This window comes from Trichoderma virens (genome assembly GCF_000170995.1).
Source record: "Trichoderma virens Gv29-8 chromosome Unknown TRIVIscaffold_6, whole genome shotgun sequence".
Classification (NCBI taxonomy): Eukaryota; Fungi; Ascomycota; class Sordariomycetes; order Hypocreales; family Hypocreaceae; genus Trichoderma; species Trichoderma virens.
The window spans coordinates 2150683-2170827 of NW_014013743.1; the positions used below are offsets into that span (position 1 = coordinate 2150683).

Genomic DNA, 20145 nt, shown 5'->3' on the forward strand with positions numbered 1-20145 from the left:
TCATGGGCTCCACCCAACAAGAGAGTGTGCATGATTCCAAACCCATGAACACCAAGCGCTTACAGCTGAACCAGGCCCCACGGGCTTGCATATATTACCCGCGATCACCAGAAACCAATTATGCCTCCTATCATGTGGGATTCCAGGTTCGCCCACCCTGGTCTGTGTATCTTTTTGCTTATTCCCGACTAAATTTAGGGACCTGTGGCGCAGAAGACTGGGCGAACATGATATAGCCTGGAATCAGAAGTTGAGTATTTGGCATGTGTTTTGCACAGTACCAGGACGTTCCTATGAGTCGCACCAAACAAGAATGCCGACAGGCATAAATAGGGGGAACTGATCCCTCTTGAACGGAAAAACTTGACCTCATTGTGCTTCATTGATTCAGTCTTACGAACCTAACTTGAATAACAACTGTCTGTTCACAGCCGTCTTGATCCTTTTGTTTCCCTCACACAACACAACAGCAACTCTTTCAACTCAGCAATGGCTTCTATTCTCCGCAAGCTCTTCCGACGCAAGAAGCAGCCCCCGCTGGTCTGTGCCGTGAACCTAGACGCCGAAGGAAACCCTGTTGGCGAGCATCCCGACCATGTGCATACGGATGCCTGCTTCATCAGCTTTGAGCCTCTTGCTGTAGCGGAGCTTTTCCAGTCGCAGTCATGCCAGTCATGCCCTCCAGCTCTGCCCGGCATCCACGCCGCTACTGCAGACCCTAATGTGCTTCTCCTGACCTATCCCGTTACCCTCTTTGACCACACAGGATGGAAAGACACCTTTTCGAGCCTCACCAACGACGCCCGACAGCGGGCCTATGCCAAGCGGTGGGCTCGCACGAGCCTGTTCACCCCTCAGGTTGTTGTCAATGGCGTCGCTGACGGCAGTGGCCGAACCAAGGAAGAGATCCAGCAAATCATCCAACAAGGCAGAGACATCCAAAAGGCTCGTGACTGGCACATTTACGTGGATGCAAACGATACCGAAGTCCGTGTCGACACCGACAAGCAAGAGGCACCTCCCCACGAAGTCTCCCTCGTTGTTTATGCCAACACGGACCAGACCGTCAAGGTTGGCAAGGGAGTCAACAAAGGCAAGAAGATTAACCACCGCAACGTCGTTACCTCTGTAACGAAGATTGGTGACTGGGTTGGAGGGAATGGAACTTGGTTTCTGCCCACGCCGAGAAGTGCCTTGGCACCTGATCAGGGTGCGGCGATCATCATCACGGAGGGTGGTCTTGGAGGACCGATTATCGCAGCAGCCAAGATTTAGAAATGGACATGTCGAGAATAGAAGTGTATGTAGTTTAAGATACCAGATGAGCCACGGCCTCTTATTTGTATTCGTTGCTACTTTTATGCGAGACCACTTTAGCCCCTTGTATTGCGTCGGCGCTTTTGTTTGCCTTCGGAACGGCCTCTGAGTTTGTGATTAACTACTGCGTAGTGCTGCACCTATACCGTATATCCGGTCCGTTCACAAGAAGATTTGTCATGCCATACGAACCGAACTGGCCCAAGGTGATCCGTGAAAGGAAGTTGAGAAGGGAAGCACAGACTTCATTAACTGCGCCGTTAGTTTCAGGTAACAGTTCAGCAATTACTAGAAGTTGCGGGTATATTTGAGTCTTCAAGGCGTTGAACGTCCTTCCTAATGAACGTTCGTTTGTACAACGCCTTGCTGAAAGATTGTAACCACAGAGGATGGCCAACATGGAGTTGTCCACAACGGAGGAGCATCAACAACTACGTCGATACAGCCCATACCACAACTGAAAATTCTGCAATTCAACGGGGAAATTAGCAACTCCCTGCTGATCAGCATGGCAAGTCCAGACTATCGATTCATGAACAGGCTCCATCAGTTGAGATACTAGCGATTTGTCACTTTTGTTGCGATAGCAGACGAGGTCTTCAGGGGTCTCCTGGAACGACGGGGCTCCCCGCTAGACAAGTGCTTATTTCTGTGTACTTACATCCATTACTCAGGATTTGTAACTATTCATCCTCGGTAAATGAGCAAAGACAATTCCCTGAATGAGAAGCATCTTGCATGCAAGCAAGAGTGCCTTGAATGAATCTTGTGAAGACCAGGCTCTTCTTCAACGTACGTTAGAGTAGTAATACGTATGACGCATCTGGCACATCTTGTAGAGACCAATAGACGCGCTTTTCTCTTGTTGTTCCGTGTGGGATACGACGTGATTAAGGTCCCCATCCTACCAAGATAGTTGGCTCTAAGCGAGTTTAACGAGACTTGCGACTACTGGTGATGTGGTAAGGTGATGTGGTAAGCTATACCCTGTTGCTTACGTTGACTGAGACACCAAAAACAAGCCATCTACTGCCCTATTGGGTATTACACGAACCAGAGTGTGTGTATAATCTTAAGCGAGACTCTTGCTAACGATCCACAGTACCCGCTCCTCCATGTGGAAATAGCGATAGTAAATCAGAATTCCCGAACTGTATTAGACTAGAAAGCTGATAGTGGCTCAGACGTTTCTATATTATCTCGATACTGTATCCTTGACTCTTGTCAAACTCCAGGAAATCACCCTCCTCGAGGTTATATATGCTTCCCGTGAATGCCTCTGCTACATACGTTCCTTCAATGTCAAAGTTGCTCGTTGAGAATGCTCCCACACGAATATACTGGCCTCTCTCGGCCGTCCTCTGAAGCATCAGGCCTCTTATATCTCTCTGACTCCCAGAGGGGCGATGCGCAACGTATAGCAAGAATAGACTGGGAGCACCGCCTCTCTCGTCTGCCTCGGACTTATCCCAATCCATTTCAAGGCCAACAACTTCAGCGCCCTGCTCAACTTTGCATATCCTGCCTCGAACACGTAGCCGACAGCTAGTGACTCCATCAAACAAATTAGCAGATCTTCGTTCAACATCACTCAGCTCTACCACTATATTTGGGTGCAGGTTGCTCATCTCGGCTGACTCGATGGCACATGTCAAAGAAGCCCATGACCATGTTGGTGCTATTCGCTCCTGACTAATATTCTGCTGCGGTATAGATACAGTCTCTGTCTGGGGAATCCTGCGCCAAACTAGAGCCAGTGGAAGATGCGCCGTCCATATACCAGCGACATATTCATCTGGCGGCTGCAAACCGACAATCGAGAATCTCTCAGCAAGGGCCGACACTGCGAGTAACCGATCTGCGGGGAAGCTCAAAGATGTGGCAGAGTATTGGCGCACGACGTCATACCAAACTGCCTTCATCGTATCATCTGGTAATTCTGCTGGGTAAGAGGCACTCAAGACTCCTCTCATATCACCAGAGGAGGCCGGATCTATAGGCTCTCCCACCGGTCGGATATCCGACGCCAAGAGAGAGTTGCATTCCCAGAATACCTGATGTCTAGTGAAGTGAAGTACGCGGGGTGACAATATCCGCTCTTGCATGACCCATCCTCGCCTGTTCAGCTCACCTTCATCGGATTCCACCAATACTTTATTGTGGAAGGCAACCAGGTCAAGCGCTTCATCGGATCCAGGAAGTTGCAGAGTGATTTGGCAGGGAGTAGTCTTCAAGACATCTCTTTGGAAGATGAGCCCGTCAGCTCCGCTCGTGGAATCGGTAGCAGATATGTTGAGCGAAGAGTTGTAGTAAATTTCCCCCATTAAGGCAATCTCTTTTGCTTTCTCGGAATCGTCATCTTGCATGATGCACATCGAATCTATCCAGAGATAGCGAATTCCGAGACACTTGGTGACATACATTGCGTGCCTGAACAACTTTGCATTGGATGACCCGAGCAGCTCCAATGGGATATTGCCACTTAAAAGAGTCGGAGCCGTCTTCGAATTGAGTATAATGCTTGGCGAATTTCCCCATCGGTGACTCAGTGTCATGTAATGCACATCTAGAGGAAGAGATTTGGTAGACACGATTCGTACTGGTAATGCTGCATCTATATCCAAGGCCTGGAACTCTTTTCGTGTCATTCCATTACTAGAGTAGGTGTGAGGCGGCTGATCAGGCATCACATCTACCAGTCGTAGCGGCAGCTGTTTCTTCATCGGAGGCCTGGCGCACTGCCTGTGGGTGGTTGTGGTTGATGTGCAATTCTTCATCCAAGCTTGAGTTGTCTGTAGAGCTTCGAAAGACCAGGTGCTTGGAGTATCATGCAGGCTCACTGCTGCTTTGGCACCTGAGGCGGGTTAGTCCTCCAACTTTGTGTCGTCATTGGATAAATGGAAGCCATACTGGTCTGAATCCTTAGATCTTGAATGAAGTCGTGTTTGCGAATTTGAAAGCCGAGATCAAGCAGTTGATCGTCTTTATCTCCCCACATGACCCATTGGACAGGGCTACGGGGATCATATGCATCCAAGATGTGAGGAAAGACGTGAGCTATCAGTGAGCACATGTGGCACGATTTCCCTTTGTTGTTCGAGACTAGCAACGAGTGCTGCTCCTCTGTGAGTTTTATTGCAACATCATCTGATATGTTGCCATCTTCTGACTCGGAAGTGAGGAGATGGGCCGCATGCTCAAAGAATGCTCTGCAGAGTGCGCACACCTGATTCAAGGATGATATCATCGCTCCGCTTCGTGAGATGAGGTAATTATTGAGCGGTCCTATTGTTAATCTGAAACCACAAAACGTGCAAATTCGTCTCTGAATGAGAGAGGGCTGGTGGGTGCTGCTGCATTGTTCTTTTTGTCGAATCTCACCAGCCCCGCAGCAGCTCGAAGGATCCGTATTCATCCAGCAGCTGCAATATGCAAGTTGAATGGCATCAATCAGATGTTTTTATTCAGTTCCTTTGAATCACTTTTTCTTCATTTCACTTGATCCAAGCCACTTGATTCAAGCTACCCTTATATATATAAAGCGTATCCCCCGATTTCTCGATTCTTCATGACAACCTGCCTCCTACATCTCCAACTTCCGGCATCAGTCTCGAACATGCACACCCACATGCGCTCAAGAAAAGCCATCACGCATGCATTTATATCATGCACTCCATTAATGACGCAAAATCATCACGATAATGACAGCTATGAAGCCTGCGGTGGCTCTTCCCGTCTCAAATCACTCCAACTTGTAATCCCAAACGCCCAAGTCGAGATTCTTCAAGAGGGGCGCACGATGCTTGTACTGAGGATTTTTATGCAGTTATACGGTACAAGAGTTGCTACTACCGGGGACACAGTTTCCTATACCGCGGTGCTCGATTCTTGTAAGGAGTTGCAGCTCCCAAACTTGGGACAGTCCAGCGCCTAGAACCAGGAGAATTGCAGTTTCATCAAGCCGGAAATTGACCATTGCGAGTTCAAGATGCGAGGAAATTATCACCAATGTCACCAAGTTTGGCGCCTCAGATCGAGAATCTGGTGTTGTAACCCTCTGGCGCTGCCATATTCTGGTCGCGATTTGGGTTCGCCATGACCAAGTTGGACCTTGTCAGACCGATTTTGGTCGCCTCATCAGGGTCATTTCGCTTGATCATGATGTTTTTTGAGCTCAATTATCGCCAACTTGGATGCTCAACCCTGGATTCGTGATGTTTTGGTCCAAGTTTTTGGTGTTTTCATCCCGCGAAATTCCCAACGTGAGATACCATTCGGACCAAACCATGGCTGACTTGGGCCTCGTCAACTCGAATTTGGTGTCCTCATCGAGGCGATTTGCTCTCATCTTGGATATTTTTAACTCTGTCCAGGATCAAATTATCACCAACTCGACCTTGTCAGTCTCATTCTTGGTGTTTTCATCCCGCAAAATCTCCAACATGAGATGCCATTTGGGCCGAACCATGACTGACTTGGGCCTCGTCAACTCGAATTTGGTGTCCTCATCGAGGCGATTTATTCTCATCTTGGATATTTTTGACTCTGTTCCAGATCAAAATTATCACCAACTCGACCTTGTCAGCCTCTATCTTGGTGTTTTCAGCTCGTTTTCCGTGCCATTGAGTCCAAGTTTTCGAGCTGTCAACCTGATTTTGGAGTCCTCATCAAGATGATTTGCCCTCATCTTGGATCTCTTTGCATCCAGATTTCGCCAAAGTATCACCAACTCTGGTCTTGTCAACCGATTCTTTGGTGTTTTCATCCACCTTTTCTCTCCATTGAAGCCAATTTTTCGACCTGTCAACTCGATTCTGGTGTTTTCATCAAGGCGATTTGGCTTGATCGCGATCTTTTTCGCTCCCAATCATCACCAACTTTGACCTGGTTCACCCGATTCTTGGTGTTTTCATCTGCTGGTTCTGCGTTTGCATCCAGCTTTTTGATGCCATCATCACCAATCTGAATCCCGAGAGTTCGCTTTTGGTGTTTTCATCGAGGTGATTTGGCTTGATCATGATCTTTTCCGCTCCCAATCATCACCAACTTTGATCTTGTCCAACCCACTCTTGGTGTTTTCATCTGCTGGTTCTGCATCTTCATCCAGATTTCCGATGCCAATCATCACCAATTTGCATCCCGAGAGTTCGCTTTTGGTGTTCTCCTCTGGCCCATTTGCCCTGATTGACTTACCAACTGTCTCCAATTTTTATCATGGCATCCCGGTTCATGGTGTTTTCATCTTCTGCTCTCGCCATTCTGCCCGGCACTTTGATGCCAGCCGTGTGTAGCTTGTCACCTGTTCCACCTCATCCTTGGTGTTTTGGCCGCCCACTCCCTACCACCTGGCCAAATTTTGTGCACCTGTTGACGCCCATATTCAACCATCCCATCCCATCTCTTGGTGTTTCTACCCAATTTTTCCATCACGCCCATCGCCAACATTGATCTGTGCACTCGAATCTTGGTGTTTTCCCGCATCCCATCCCATCCCATCACCGCACCATGACCCCCAGCATTACTCAGTCGATACCATTTGACAATAATGTATTGATGCATCCAAGATCATTCGCATCAACTATTTTGGAATTGGTAAGTAGTAATTAAATATTCTTTCCTACACATCAAACGATTGTATTTCTGTAGTATGTTACACTCTCCTTCTTCTCGTGCAGCTGCAGCTGCCGATGCTGCTCCTGGTGCGAGTTTTCTGTCCGCAAAGTGTACAGAAATGAAGCTATTCAGAGTGCCCAGTACCTACCTCACGGTGTAAAGGACGAAGTTGCAGATACAGCCGCGCACAGCCGCAAGGGACAAGATTGATGCCACTTTGCAGATATATTAGAGTGATTCTACCATGCTTCTACAAATATAAAAGATATTAAAATGATATTTGGCATGATCCTTCGCATTACTACAGGTGATTTGAGTCCCGACCAAGGATGTTTCTACAGCAGGCGGTCGCTGAATCTCAGCAGATATTGCACTGAATGCGCACACATACGCGCTGCAGGCAAATGCACTCCCTCCTCCATCATGCATCAAAAAGAGCAACGGTACGCTGCTGCTTGCCTCGCAGCCTACTTGACAGACGCAATCCAAAATGCAGGAACCCGTCATATGCTGCACCCGTTCAGAAACCGATTGCTCTCGTTTCCAATCACATGTGGCTCGCCGTCTTGGAGAGCAGTCCTGAGGACGCATGCATGGCAGAAAACACTCTATCGAACGACAATAGCAGGTCTATGATGCCTCTCTATAACATGATTCGTGTCCAAGGCGGAGTGGAATGGTCTATTCGTAAATCTATCGTGGGTATCATAATGTATCACTAGAACAAAGCTTCAGTCAGCTCTCAATCCACAAAAGCGCAGCAAAACGAGCATCCCAGATTCATCATACATTCATCATCACACTCTTCTAGAATCATCCCGTCATCTTGTCCCGTGATTCCTCCAGCTAAACTGCTTAATCGCCGTGACCGCGACCCAGGCAAACGCAACTATCGCGACGGTAATGCGAACCTCTCGCGCCAGCTGGGTGGCCGACTGCGGGAGCAAAAATGTATGGGCGTGGCTGATTTGCCCCGAGTGCTGGGCCGAGAGGAGGAACTGCTCCATTGCGCTGATTGAAGCTGTTGACGATGCAAGTGTTGGCTGCAAGAGAGTACTGGAAGAGCTTCTAAAAATTCAGTGTAGGTTCAATGCTTTAGCTTGTGATGATCTGCTTTAGGTGGGCACGGATAAGAAACGAGGCTAAGCCTATTTTGGTCGTAGGCGATAAGCTACCTCGTTTTTCCCCAGTCGCCTGCTCTGTGAAGCTACAGAATACCGAATACCGAGACAATTTAGTTGGTTTCTACATATTTAGAGCAAGCATGTAATTAATGAAGAACTGCATCTAAAAGTAGTAGAATATTGTAATCAGCAAAAAAACCACAAGTTAAGTCGCTCTAATGTAGAGACGAATGGATAGCTGCACTGCAGAATCGCCAGCAATCCATCACCACCAGGTGCCGACGAGCAGGTACTCTACTCCGCACGATCAACAGCTTCACTCTCGTGACAGCATCCAAGTTGTCTGCACTCGACACACGAGTCATGGCTGCTACGAGTACCTAGACACAAAGTTGTCGCTACATGTGACACTCGAGGATTCCTTCCAAGCCCCCAGGTACACATACAACATAAACAAGTCTCATCAAACCCCGGAAATCCACGTGTACACCGCAGACTTCGGATGCATCACCTCTCTTCCCCGTCAAAGGGCATGTCGAGCTTCCCAGCCAAGGACCATAAAATTGCAGGGCTTCTACCAATCCAAAGCACGAAACTCGACAGGATATCACTTCTCACGTTACACAGACAGGGAGAATATGCTTCATGCAATGCACAGGAACGACATCCGGTTGGAGAGTCCTCCGGAATACCGGCCCGTGTTCCGGACGAAAAAAAAATTTTTAAAAATATCTTCAACAGGGATGGCAAGGTGAGGCTCATGACTTGCATGTTCTGTGGTGTTTGAGAATGGGATCGACCAGCTGGGGGGGTTTACTGTACATGTTACACATCACATACAGAAGCGAGGCTGAGTTGAGACTCGGCCATCCTTGCTGCTGCTCCTCCAACTCCTTCTCCAAAAGTCCAATCAATCCACACGATCTTTTTCCCACACAAAGGGCCCTTTTGGAAAGCAAAAAAATTCGACATCTCCACTCCCCGTCCGGCAGTGGATTTTTTTACGTCGCGATTCATCTCCAATTGCCCGTTTCTGCTGCCATCACGAGCTTAGTCAAGGCGTCCTCCGGGCCTCATCGGCCGGCTCCGACGTCCAGCCCCGGCCCTCCTCTCCACAAAATGCTCTTTGTCTCGCCGCCGGCCGCTTTTCTTAGTCGTGCTGCCCCTCCCCCTCATGCCATTTCTGGCCTCGTCTGGTCGTGAACATGGTTCTATCTTGGGTTCCATTGTTGATTTGCTTCCTGAGCCCTAGATGCAACCCAGACGATAGCCGAGTTGAGCCTCGCTAGTTTTCTCTCCGACAAAAAGTTTTTCTGTTCTTTGATCCCAGCATTTGTTCACGCCTGAAGCCTCTTCAACATCTCTTTGATTTTCGAATTCATCCTTGTCAGATATCCCTCTTCCCTGCGCGAAATAATCAATCCACACGAATAAAACCCACCATGGCGGCCGAATCGCAGTCTCACGATCTCCCCATGGACCTCCCCATCATCGATCTCGACATCTACCTCAAGAATCCCGCCTCGTCTCCCGAAGTCCAAGCAGAGTGCTCCCGCGCCGCTTCTGCCCTCATCACATACGGCGCCCTGCTGCTGCACGACTCGCGCGTCTCCGAAGCCGACAACAACACCTTCCTCGACCTGCTGGAGGACTACTTCGCCCAGCCCGAGGCAGACCTCAAGCGCGACGAGCGGCCCGAGCTGAGCTACCAGATCGGCGTCACGCTCGAAAACACCGAGAAGCCAAAGTGCGCCGTCGACGAGCCCTGCCTGGACGTCATTCAGCGCCTGGACCCCAGCCAGCGCCCGCTCGACATCTCGGCGCACTCGCCCGACCCAAAGTGCCGTTTCTTCTGGCGCATGGTCGAGCTTCCGCCCTACGAGACGCAGTTCCCGGGGCTCAACGCGGAGAACATTACGCCTGATGCCGCGCATATCAAGGAGAGATGGGCGCCGACCATGAACCAGTGGGGGAGCTCCATGAAGAATGCGTCAGTCTCACTCTCCACGTTAATGGTTCGCCAAGAGACTCTCGGCAAGAAGCTAACACCAAGATGGCAGCGTCTCCAAGCTCTCTGAAATGACGGCCCTTGGCCTCGGCCTCGAAGCCGACCACTTCAGCTCCGCCGGCCGCTACGGGTATGTTCCTCTCCTCGTCCTTCTCTTCCTCTTCTCTTAAACTAACATGACCCTCTCCTACAGCCCCCATCTCCTCGCCCCAACCGCCTCCGACCTCGCCAAATACGGCGCCAAAGACACCATCCTCGCCGGCTTCCACACCGATCTCAACTTCCTCACCATCCACGGCCGCTCCCGCTACCCCGGCCTCAACATCTGGGCCCGCAACACGGGCTCGCGCATCCCCGTCAAGATCCCGCCTGGCAACTACCTCCTCGTCCAGGCCGGCAAGCAGATCGAGTACATCACCGGTGGCCTCATCAAGGCCGGCTACCACGAGGTCGTCGTCAACGAGCGCACCCTCGAGGTCATCGAGGCGCGAAAGAAGCAGTTCCCCGACCGACCCCTCGTCCGCATTTCGAGCACCCTGTTTTGGCATCTCAACTCCGACTTTGATCTGGCGCCCGTCCCCGCGCTGGCCGAAAAGGCCAAGAAGGTCCGCGAGGAACAGGCCAAGCTGGGACGAGACGAGGGCGAGGAAGTACAGTATCCTGCAACCAAGGTTGGATTTCAGGTGCAAGAGTGAGTCTTTTATAGTCTTTGTCCCCCCACCTAATATCAACTTGCGAGATGAAAGAATTGAACTGACATGTTGGTAGTGAGCTGAAACACATTGCTTTGATGGCATGAAGCATGAAGCGATACTGGAGCGTTTATAGCTGCGGCAGGCATTTTGGATATACCCAAAGATATGACCATGACATGAAGATATGAAAATAAACACAATGATCGAACCATTTTGATCCTACCAGTCACTTGGTGATGATGTTTATCACGCTTATCAAGTTCATTACAGCAATGTTACACACTTTCAGCTGAGTTGGTATCCAAAAAAGATGTATTTTGTTCATCTGCAAAACAAAACATAGGTATCATAACTAACTCCAGTCTCTCCCCAGGTGTATGCCCATTCGATGCTCTCTCTAGATTTTATCCCATCGTACATCATACCCGAAACGTTTATCCATCAACGAACTGAAAAAAAAAAAATTATTACTTCGACACTTTCCCTCCCTCTTCTTTCATATTATGCTCATAAGCATTGTTGAAAATTGTTGAAAATTGCTTTTATACAAGCACGGCTTTACATCTTGACCTCGGCGGTCTCGGCGGTACGGCTCACATCGGCGTGGTCTTCAGAGTTGGCGTCTTGCTCTTTTTGCAGCGCGCTCTCTACGACGGTGGACTCAGGTTCACGCCAAAAGTCCTTCTTGCCCTGGAACAAGCGAACCAGCCAGGGAGGGAAGAAGCCACCAGGAATGCGCCATGTCCAGGGCTCCTTTTCGTCGTGGTTGGGAGGCACGATGCGGCCGCGGGAGACAAATCTCAAGAGTCCAACGGTGGAGTTGATGATGATGTACGACATGACACCGGCAATGAGGCCGTTGGCAATGGAGTATGTGAAGGGCATGATGGCGATGGCCAGGAAGGCGGGGACGGCATCGCCCATGTACTTCCAGTTGATCTCCGTGACAGACGTGGCCATCATGGATCCGACGAGAATCAGGACACTGCCGGTAGCCCACGGCGGGATGGAAGCGAAGATGGGGGCAAAGAAGATGCTGATGAAGAAGCAAATGCCGGTCACGACAGAAGTGAGGCCAGTCTTGCCACCCTCGGAAATACCAGCACCGGATTCGACAAAGGCCGTGACGGGCGGAATGCCAAAGAGCGCACCGATGGAGATGCTGATGGCGTCGACCATGTACGCAACGGCGGAACCCTCGAAATCCTGGGTAACAGGGTCGATGAGGTTGGCAAAGCGAGCCATACCGTACAGCGTACCCGTGCAGTCAAGGATATCAACATAGAGGAAGGTGATGAGGGCAAGGCCAAATTGACCACCGTACGCGCTCACGTCCCATTCCTGCACGTTGAGCGTGTGCTTGATGCGATGGAAGTCTACAACCTTCTTGAAGAAGTTGAACGAGTCGTCGCCAACGGGCGTGTGAGGGAAGTACGTGATGGGCGTGGTTCGGGGCCAGGAGATGATGCTGACGAGGATGATGCCGAAAATGACGGCGCCCTTGACTCGATACATCATGAGAAGCACGGTGAAGATGCCACCACAGAAGATGCCAATCCACATGGCTGGGTGACGCATCTTATCAAAGCTAGGACAAGTGCCGTCTTCGAGCATATTGGCAGGCGAGCAGCCGGCAAGCTCAAGGGGAGTGTCGGTGGCACCGGTAATGATACCAAGACCCTCGCTGTAGGTAAGACCAATGAGGGTCAGGAACAGGCCAATGCCCACACCGGTAGCCAGCTTGATGGAGTGGGGAATGGCACGGGCGAGCCACTGTCGCATACCAAAGATGGCAAGACCCAGAAAGATGAAGCCCTCGACAAAGATGGCAGTCAAGGCGACTCGATAGGGGACAGGACCAGATCCGTGAAATCCAACTACATGGGAGTCAGAATGCAGGGCTCTCTTGAAGATTCAGGGAGGGGTGAGAGACGAGTCTCGACTTACCGACAGTATACGCAAAGTAGGCATTCAGACCTATGCGATCACATTGAGTCAGTACGATGTTCCGTTCCATACATGGTACCGGTCTTGTCACCAAGAAAACCGGAGTTGCGACATACCCATTCCAGGAGCCAGACCGACGGGGCTATGATGAAAGAGTCAGAAGAACAGTCCCACAGTATCTTTGAATCAGATGCGGCTTGTCTTACAGGTTAGCCAAGAGGCCCATGAAGAAACTGGCAAAGGCTGAGATGGCGGCGGTTGCGGTGACGGCGTCGCGCTTGATTTCCTGGACGCACAAGCTGTACTCGACGTTGTTGTTGCAGATGGGGTCTGCGGCGCCGCCATTGCAGACGCAGGTGCCGCCTGAATCCGAGACAATGGACGAGTTGACGGCGATGATGTAGGCCATGGCGAAGAAGGTGGCCAGGCCACCGCGGATCTCGGTGAAGAATTCCGATCCCTTGCGCTCCTTGGGCTAAACGGCGTGGAACGAGACATGATGAGCAAATGATTCGATCGACACGGATGAGACAAGCTTCACTGCCGTCCCGGAAGCTGCCGCGCCACGAGGTGTCTCGTGACGTGGCCGAGACCTAAAAGAAGCAGAAAAGAAGCTTCGACTTACATGGCCACAGCCCTCCAAGCGGAACCACCAGCCCACCGGACTGGCGGCGACCTTTTTGTTGATGTTGTCCATCCACCCCATGGCTGCGATGTTGTCTTCTGGAGACGAGGGATCGAATTCGAATGACGAAAGGACTATACGTCCTCTAGAAGGGAAAGAGAGAAGACAGGGGCCGGAAAGATTTGCGCGATGAAAAAACCTCTTGTAGTTTTTCGTCTCGCGTGGTTCGCGGTGGGGCAGGTCCCTTGGCTAGCGATAGCGGTGGCGGCGAACAAAGAGGAAAAAAAAAAACGAGACCAGGGGCGACGCTGCGGGGTGCTATGGGTGTGATTTGGATTGGAATGCTGGTTTGAGTGCTGATTGGCGGTTTTCGAGAACGGACAGCCTTCTTTTGCCTCTCTGTTGCTAGAAGTGGCAGATTTAGAGGCGTTGAGGCGTTGGAGGCGTCGAGGCGTCAATGTCAAAGCTGGACTTTATTCCCGTTGGGAGCAGCCAACACTGTGTCGTACCAACGATGGATGCAACACCCGCGATCTGCAGTATGTGCGCGCGGGGAGGGAACAAGGAGGAGAGGAGCCGGTTCGGTTCGGTTGGTCCGAGGCGATTCGATGCCCTCGGCCGTATTTATAGCGGGCAGACGCAGACGCAGACGCAGCAAGACGAAGCAGCATCGACGATATGATGTTGATATTGGGACTAGCACAAGTCCATGTCCAGTAGCATCTGCTGGCGTCGATAGCTGGGCGTTCGGTGATTTGCGCAGGCCGAGCTGAAGACGCATTACATGACAATTGGCGATTCCATTAATCGATGAATCACTTAATCAGTTGCGCGCGCGCCGGAGCGTGTGGGAGGGCAGGCGGTGGGCCCGTGAAGCTGGAGAAGGAGCCCCCCATCGCGTCTCTATGGAGTACATGTACATGCCGCGCGCCGTGATGTGACTGTGCGGCACAGGTATGAAGTACGTAGTATGACGAGCACGCGGATATCCGCTGTGCTGTGCTGAACCGAACGTGAGCTGCACCAAACTTGAGCTCAGCTGATAACGAGCCGCTCTATCAGTGGATATTCATCTTCCATTGCCCAGTTAATAGCGGGCTCTAGTAATACTCCGTAGATGCCTGGCCTCATCACCAAATATTCCCGTATCATCCCATTCGCATGGCAACCCGCGCTCTAAACCCCCCAAATATCGCTAGCACCAGGCCATTCTCCCTCGGTCCGTCTGCTAGCGCGCACACTCACATGCGCACCACATGCGGTCAGATTGCCGCTGAACAAAGACAAAAAAGAAGCTTATGGCCGTGGTCAGATGCTGCTGCGCTCCGAGCGTGTACGAGTCGATGCGATGCATGCGCATTCATTCGTGTTTCATGCCGTCTCCTCAGTCCATGCGTATAATACTACGCACTGTAATCATCAAGGTGCCTGTTTCTGTTTTTCCATTCTTCTCAGAATATCCCCGTGCCAGAAACCTGTACTCCGTAGCCTCTCTCTCCCGTCCTGGAACCATAATAATAAGAATAAAAAAAAAAAGCCCCGAGAGCCTAGAAGAAATATCGGCTTGTCGGGCCCTCATTTCCTTATCTCGCGCCCCTCTAAAAAAAAAATATTTTCAATTACATATGTATCCCCCTTCATCAAGCCTCAAAAAGGCCACAAACGCCGTCATGGTTGCCTAACCGGGCTAGACGCTGTTCGAGAATTCCGGCATGGAAGGAGACTAAGAAAAACCAGCGACAGCCAATCGCACCGCATCGATAAGCAAGCCAAAATCCGGGCTTGATTCCGCACCTCCAGACAAAATCACCTTCTGGTCCGGGTCTCCGTATTGGCGAGGCGAGGAACGAGGCCAGTATGCACAAGTTGTGAATCCGCACGTTGCAGAGCCTGGGATCGGCTCGTTATCAGCATCCATGGCGACCGTTATCTTCTCCGCATTCATCGAGATATCGAATCGCCCGTATCTGTACCTGCGTCGTTATCTGGACATCGGCCTCCGCAGTATAAACAACAGTCCATCCCCAGATTCTCGGGAGCCTGCGAGATGGAGGGCGGCGACTCCCGCCGGACGACATGTCGGACCATGCCTGAGCTGAGTGCGAATTGAAGCTGCTCACAAAGCTCATCCAGCAAGCCAGCAATTCCCTCGGGGATGGTGCATACACGAACAACTTGCTCCCACGAGAGACGATGAGCCCGCAGCCTATCAGATGGCCCTGCCTACGGAACACATGCTTGGGCTGTGCCTTAAAACTCCGGTCTGGCCTCTCTTCAAACGAACCCAGCGAACCCGTGATTCATCTTCTACACACATAAGCAAACGTGCTTCAACACGAGGGATCTTTGAGGCATGCACTCGCACGGCATAGTTACCTGATCGATTCAACGGTGCCGTGAATGCTTATCCCACGCATTTATCCGAGACTCCCGTTCAGCTGTGCAAGTCGGCGACCTCCAACTTCCCAGAGACACTACAAAGCAGTAGTCTCAAAAGGGGGCATGGCCCGAGGGCAGCATTCACACGACACTTACACCCGTGGCGCCAGTCCTCACCACATATACTTGGTTCAACCCTGTTGACGATTACACATCCAAACGCCGGTTCAACTCTTTGGCAACTAAATTCTCACAGTTGCCTTGAGTTGTGAGCTTCATGCAGTCAGTCGACTCCTACCATCCCAAGCCTCTTCAACATGAGGCGTCCCGGCAATTCATGAAACAGCCATGTTGGATACCAGCCTTTAAGATTTTGAAAACTTGGTGTTTTTGGTGCAAATGGTGGCCACTTAGTAGGGGTGGCCGCTTAGCATGTGGTCTGACTTACAATCCAGTCGGTCAAGCACCGTATCACCGTATAGTGCAGTCGCGCATTATTGGATTCTCACGTGCCTCGCCTCGTCTACTGACGCCGTCTGTATGACATCCATGAAAAGGGGTGCATACATCGCATCCCCGCGGCATGGTAAAGTTGCAGATTGCCCATCATATATATACTAGTATGCGTAAAGTTGGCAAAAGGCTTCTCGATCCTAAAAGTCGGTCTACCCGCCGTTGCATAACAGCACACTTCGACAATCGTAAGCAAAACGCTTTTAGCCTGTTAATCCGCATTGGAGATCTCAAACCCACGTACCTGGTCTCCCCCAAGCCCTTTAGCTTCAAACCCATAAGCCGCCATTCCATCAACCGACGAGACAGCGGGCTTGGCCAAAAAGCCAGAAGCCAAAATCTTGCCACCCGTCGCGCGCCAAGTTTCCCAAGAAAATGGAATTTAAGCGTCCGTCCTAGCCTTCCCGTCTTGCCGTGCCCACACGATTGCCGCGAGTGCCAAAGCGACAGAATGACAGAAAATTGTGATGAGTTGAACTTACTCAGGCTAATCTCGCCAATCCCTGCTCGTAGGTTCCCCTCTGAAGAGATGATGCTTTCTGCTCATAATAACGGCGTTAACGATGAAGACTTGCGGACATGGCACGACACGAATCTGAAACGCTCGAGTAGCACTATAACGAAATCTCCTCACCTTATAAAATAAATCCTAACACAGAGCATGTCCCTGTCAACAAAGACCACATGACATCTTTACATGGATTCCCACGTCTGCCCTCCTACTTGTGTACATGAATACAAAGCAGCAAGACTCGCGTAGACGTCGGCCCTCGCGTATTATAGCTGCCCACCGCCAAGCGTCGTGCTGACGCTGCAGGCTAATACTACCTGCATCCCCCCAAGCGTATTCTCGGCTACGCGGAAAGCCCCTATCGGTTCCCAGGGCCCCCTCCCCCCACGACCTTCCCCCTGTAGGCGCAATCATCAACTCAGTGTAAGTTTTTGTGAGACCGGGGTGCCGATCACGAGAGAAGGGGGCTCAAATTTGAAGCGAGAAATGATCTCTCAGGGGTTATGTCAGCATCACAGGCATATCATGTTGCATTTGCATGGCGAACGGGGCTTGGTGGGCTCTCTATCCACATGTTGTCGTCGAAAGATAGGCCTTGTTCGAGTTCCCATTTTCTTTCTTTCTTGCCTTTCCCCGGATGGGGCCTCCACCGTTCGAAAGATGGGCCTTGTTTAAGTTCCTATTTTCCTCTTCCATTTTCCCCGATATGGATCCTCAACTGTTAATATGGGTCGGTTCAAGAAGCCTGTTTCATCAATATCGGGCACGGCGGCTTGATATGCATGTATGATCCATCTAATAGTATTAAACGAAATGTGCTTGCCTTACGAAAAGACTGGTATATGTAAAGATTCCCTCCCAAAAACAAGAATTTATATGCCCTGTTTCGTTCTACATCCCTGCCCTTGTGTGTGTGTGTTCATATCAACATGAAAATCTTGGAATTAAATGTAAAAAAAAGAAATGGTCGCCCAAACTCTTAATGGTGCGGCGGAAGAAGACAAAAGACAAAGGGAATCAAAGCGTCTCCTCGGATCGGTTAGAGTAGTGGCTCTCTGGGGCATTCGCCTTGACTTGGGCTCCCATATTGGACACCAGGCCCGCCTCGTCGTGGCCCAGCTCGAGGGCACTCTCGTCGACATCCTTGTCCACGGCCGATCTGTCGACATGGTATGATCGTGTCAGCATGATTTCGCCGCGGCCGGTGATGCTAGAGTGGCCGGGATTTTTGAAGTATGAGGAACCGCGCGTGCGTTGGACGTAGAGGGCGCTGACGGCCGGAAGACAGGCACATATCAGGCCAATGCCAGCTTCAGCGTTGCTAATTTTGACAATCATGTTAGCTTGAGTCATTCGAAAGTCCCGTTGCATAGTAGAAACGCAAGACAAAGTCCTTACCCTGACAGAATGACCTTGATAAAAACCATGGTCATGTTGGGGGAGTTGCGCTCGTCAACAATCATGGCCAATCGATAGATGCTAAACGCCGTAGCAACTCCTCCGGCACATAGGAGTCCCGCAACACGGAGGCGTTTTCGTCGAGGCAGTTGTAGCGACCAGGTAAGGGGCGTCGGCAGCAGCAGGATGGCCAAGTCGCTGATGACGCTGATGATGGAGTCGGCCGTGACAATAGCGCTCTGGTTCATGCATTTGCTGGCGTCCCCTGTCCAATACGCAGAAATTGGCCAACATATGAAGATTTTGATGAAGAAGCCGGAGACATAGTATGCGACAATCATGCCGATGAAGATGTAGATTCCGATGAGGGTTCGCCGGTGGACCGATCCAAAGACTCGAATGATGATGATGAGCAGGGCCAGCTTGACGGTCATGGCCATCGGAGCGTAGAAGATGGTGGCAGCATAGCAAGACTTTAAACTGGACGTTAGTTTTCCACCCAAGATGCCGAGGGACGTAACTGTTACCTTGAAGTATTTCTCAACCTCTTCCTTTGACACGTCCCATATATTCAGACCTCCACCATGTGAACCGGCTACCTTGTCGTCAGTGGGATGGCTCGCGATAGCTGTTAAGGGGTCAGTTGAAAACCACACTTACCAAAGCATGCAGTGATGCAGTACCCTATCATAAGCACCTAAATACACGTATTAGCCCTCAATGACACATCAAACTCTGTCTGTCGAATCGTCATACATAAGCCGAGTAAGTTGCATCTGTTTCGATCTCAAGTCAGCCTTTTTTCCGGTACGTTTACCCCTTTTGGATACGACTTCACCCACAGTCATCTGATGTAAAGCCGCCTCCAAGCACTCTAGATTTCGCATAGTATCGTATGGCAACGAAGATGGTGACAAAGAAGATTGTCAACGCTTGGGTGACATAATTCACCGTCCTCAGGACATCTTGCGGGTGAGCAAGGTCAGGGATGACGCCTTCAGGAGGCGGAGCAGCACCGGGATAGCTCATGGCAGGCAAAACTTCATGATTCTGTAACGTAAGGAATAATGTTGAGATGTGCCGAACGTAGAAGGAACAACTTGTGAGCGATAAAGTTGACACTAAGTTGTGAGAAAGAGGAGTAATCGAAAAGATAAAGGGCTAATGCAGGTGTAACAAGATCCGTCTGGGTCCGAAAGCCTCGAAGAAGAGGGAGAGAACAGAAGGGATTAAAAAAAGATTCATTAAAAAAATAGATGCCCTTGCCACACTCGGCTACCAATCGCATCATACCCACCACTCTCCCCGATGGTCAGCTTCACAAGCTGTCATGTTATGTTGTATCGGTATTGGGTCTTGATCCTGTTCGTCTAGGCCTGCAGCTTCAGTCCAGCCATGAAGATAGTGTGTCCCAAGTAACATGCCAAAGTGGACCGGGGACCAGGGACCCGAGCCGTTGTGGGCCCAGCTGCCAACAGAAGATGAATTGGGATAGGCACGGCGCCGTTAAAGAAACCAAGCAGGGGTCATGACGGTGAAGAAAGGCGCCCCCGTGCGAATCGGAAACCGAATCTAGTCTGCCGGGGGGCGAAACACGGCCAACCAACCGCATATCTAGTACAGTACGAGCATGCTGAACCAACAACGAAGATGCTAGTCATGGCACCCCCTCATTATGCAAATCGTCAAACATTGTCAGCAGCCATGGACTTTACGCCTGAGACTTGGACTGGGGCGAGCATGAATGGGCTTGCTGCACCGCCCAACGCCATCATGGAGACCCGACATGGTCTAAAACCACCGTCATGATGATCGTCTGCTCACCTAGTGGAAAAAGATCGTGTGCTTTCGGCAAAAGAACTCCCTGGCCCACGATGTTACCGCTGTGGAGTCACTTCGATGCATCTGGATGGAGTTCAGTGGAGTGCCCTGCAACAAATTTCTCTCAGATCCATGTCGAGGCTTGGGCCTGCGCTTCTCGATAGCATTCAGCCGTCGGTTTCTGTCAGGGGGGG

At 50.7% G+C, this 20145-nt stretch overlaps 6 protein-coding genes across 6 annotated transcripts; 3 read left to right on the forward strand and 3 right to left on the reverse strand.

Moving 5' to 3' along the window:
- Positions 1–489: 489 nt before the first annotated feature.
- TRIVIDRAFT_53962 (uncharacterized protein) lies at positions 490–1275 on the forward strand (the record flags this gene model as incomplete). The annotated part of the gene is made up of 1 exon (XM_014101491.1): positions 490–1275. One exon carries the CDS (start codon positions 490–492, stop codon positions 1273–1275), a length of 786 nt encoding a protein of 261 aa, XP_013956966.1.
- A 1232-nt stretch (positions 1276–2507) lies between these two features.
- TRIVIDRAFT_201037 (uncharacterized protein) lies at positions 2508–4390 on the reverse strand (the record flags this gene model as incomplete). Its single annotated transcript, XM_014101492.1, has 2 exons — positions 2508–4171; positions 4228–4390. The coding sequence occupies 2 exons, from the start codon at positions 4388–4390 to the stop codon at positions 2508–2510; spliced, it is 1827 nt and encodes a 608-aa protein (XP_013956967.1).
- Positions 4391–6531: 2141 nt separating this feature from the next.
- On the forward strand, positions 6532–8063 carry TRIVIDRAFT_201038 (uncharacterized protein; the record flags this gene model as incomplete). Its single annotated transcript, XM_014101493.1, has 7 exons — positions 6532–6600; positions 6882–6909; positions 6993–7016; positions 7196–7373; positions 7427–7628; positions 7777–8011; positions 8050–8063. The coding sequence occupies 7 exons, from the start codon at positions 6532–6534 to the stop codon at positions 8061–8063; spliced, it is 750 nt and encodes a 249-aa protein (XP_013956968.1).
- Positions 8064–9529: 1466 nt separating this feature from the next.
- TRIVIDRAFT_28665 (uncharacterized protein) lies at positions 9530–10861 on the forward strand (the record flags this gene model as incomplete). Its single annotated transcript, XM_014101494.1, has 4 exons — positions 9530–10044; positions 10115–10192; positions 10256–10753; positions 10831–10861. The coding sequence occupies 4 exons, from the start codon at positions 9530–9532 to the stop codon at positions 10859–10861; spliced, it is 1122 nt and encodes a 373-aa protein (XP_013956969.1).
- Positions 10862–11315: 454 nt separating this feature from the next.
- TRIVIDRAFT_53960 (uncharacterized protein) lies at positions 11316–13410 on the reverse strand (the record flags this gene model as incomplete). The annotated part of the gene is made up of 5 exons (XM_014101495.1): positions 11316–12634; positions 12705–12734; positions 12821–12846; positions 12911–13179; positions 13330–13410. The coding sequence occupies 5 exons, from the start codon at positions 13408–13410 to the stop codon at positions 11316–11318; spliced, it is 1725 nt and encodes a 574-aa protein (XP_013956970.1).
- A 4102-nt stretch (positions 13411–17512) lies between these two features.
- On the reverse strand, positions 17513–19310 carry TRIVIDRAFT_71185 (uncharacterized protein; the record flags this gene model as incomplete). Its single annotated transcript, XM_014101916.1, has 6 exons — positions 17513–18053; positions 18131–18603; positions 18658–18725; positions 18791–18827; positions 18887–18906; positions 18973–19310. The coding sequence occupies 6 exons, from the start codon at positions 19157–19159 to the stop codon at positions 17750–17752; spliced, it is 1089 nt and encodes a 362-aa protein (XP_013957391.1).
- Between the last annotated feature and the right edge of the window lie 835 nt (positions 19311–20145).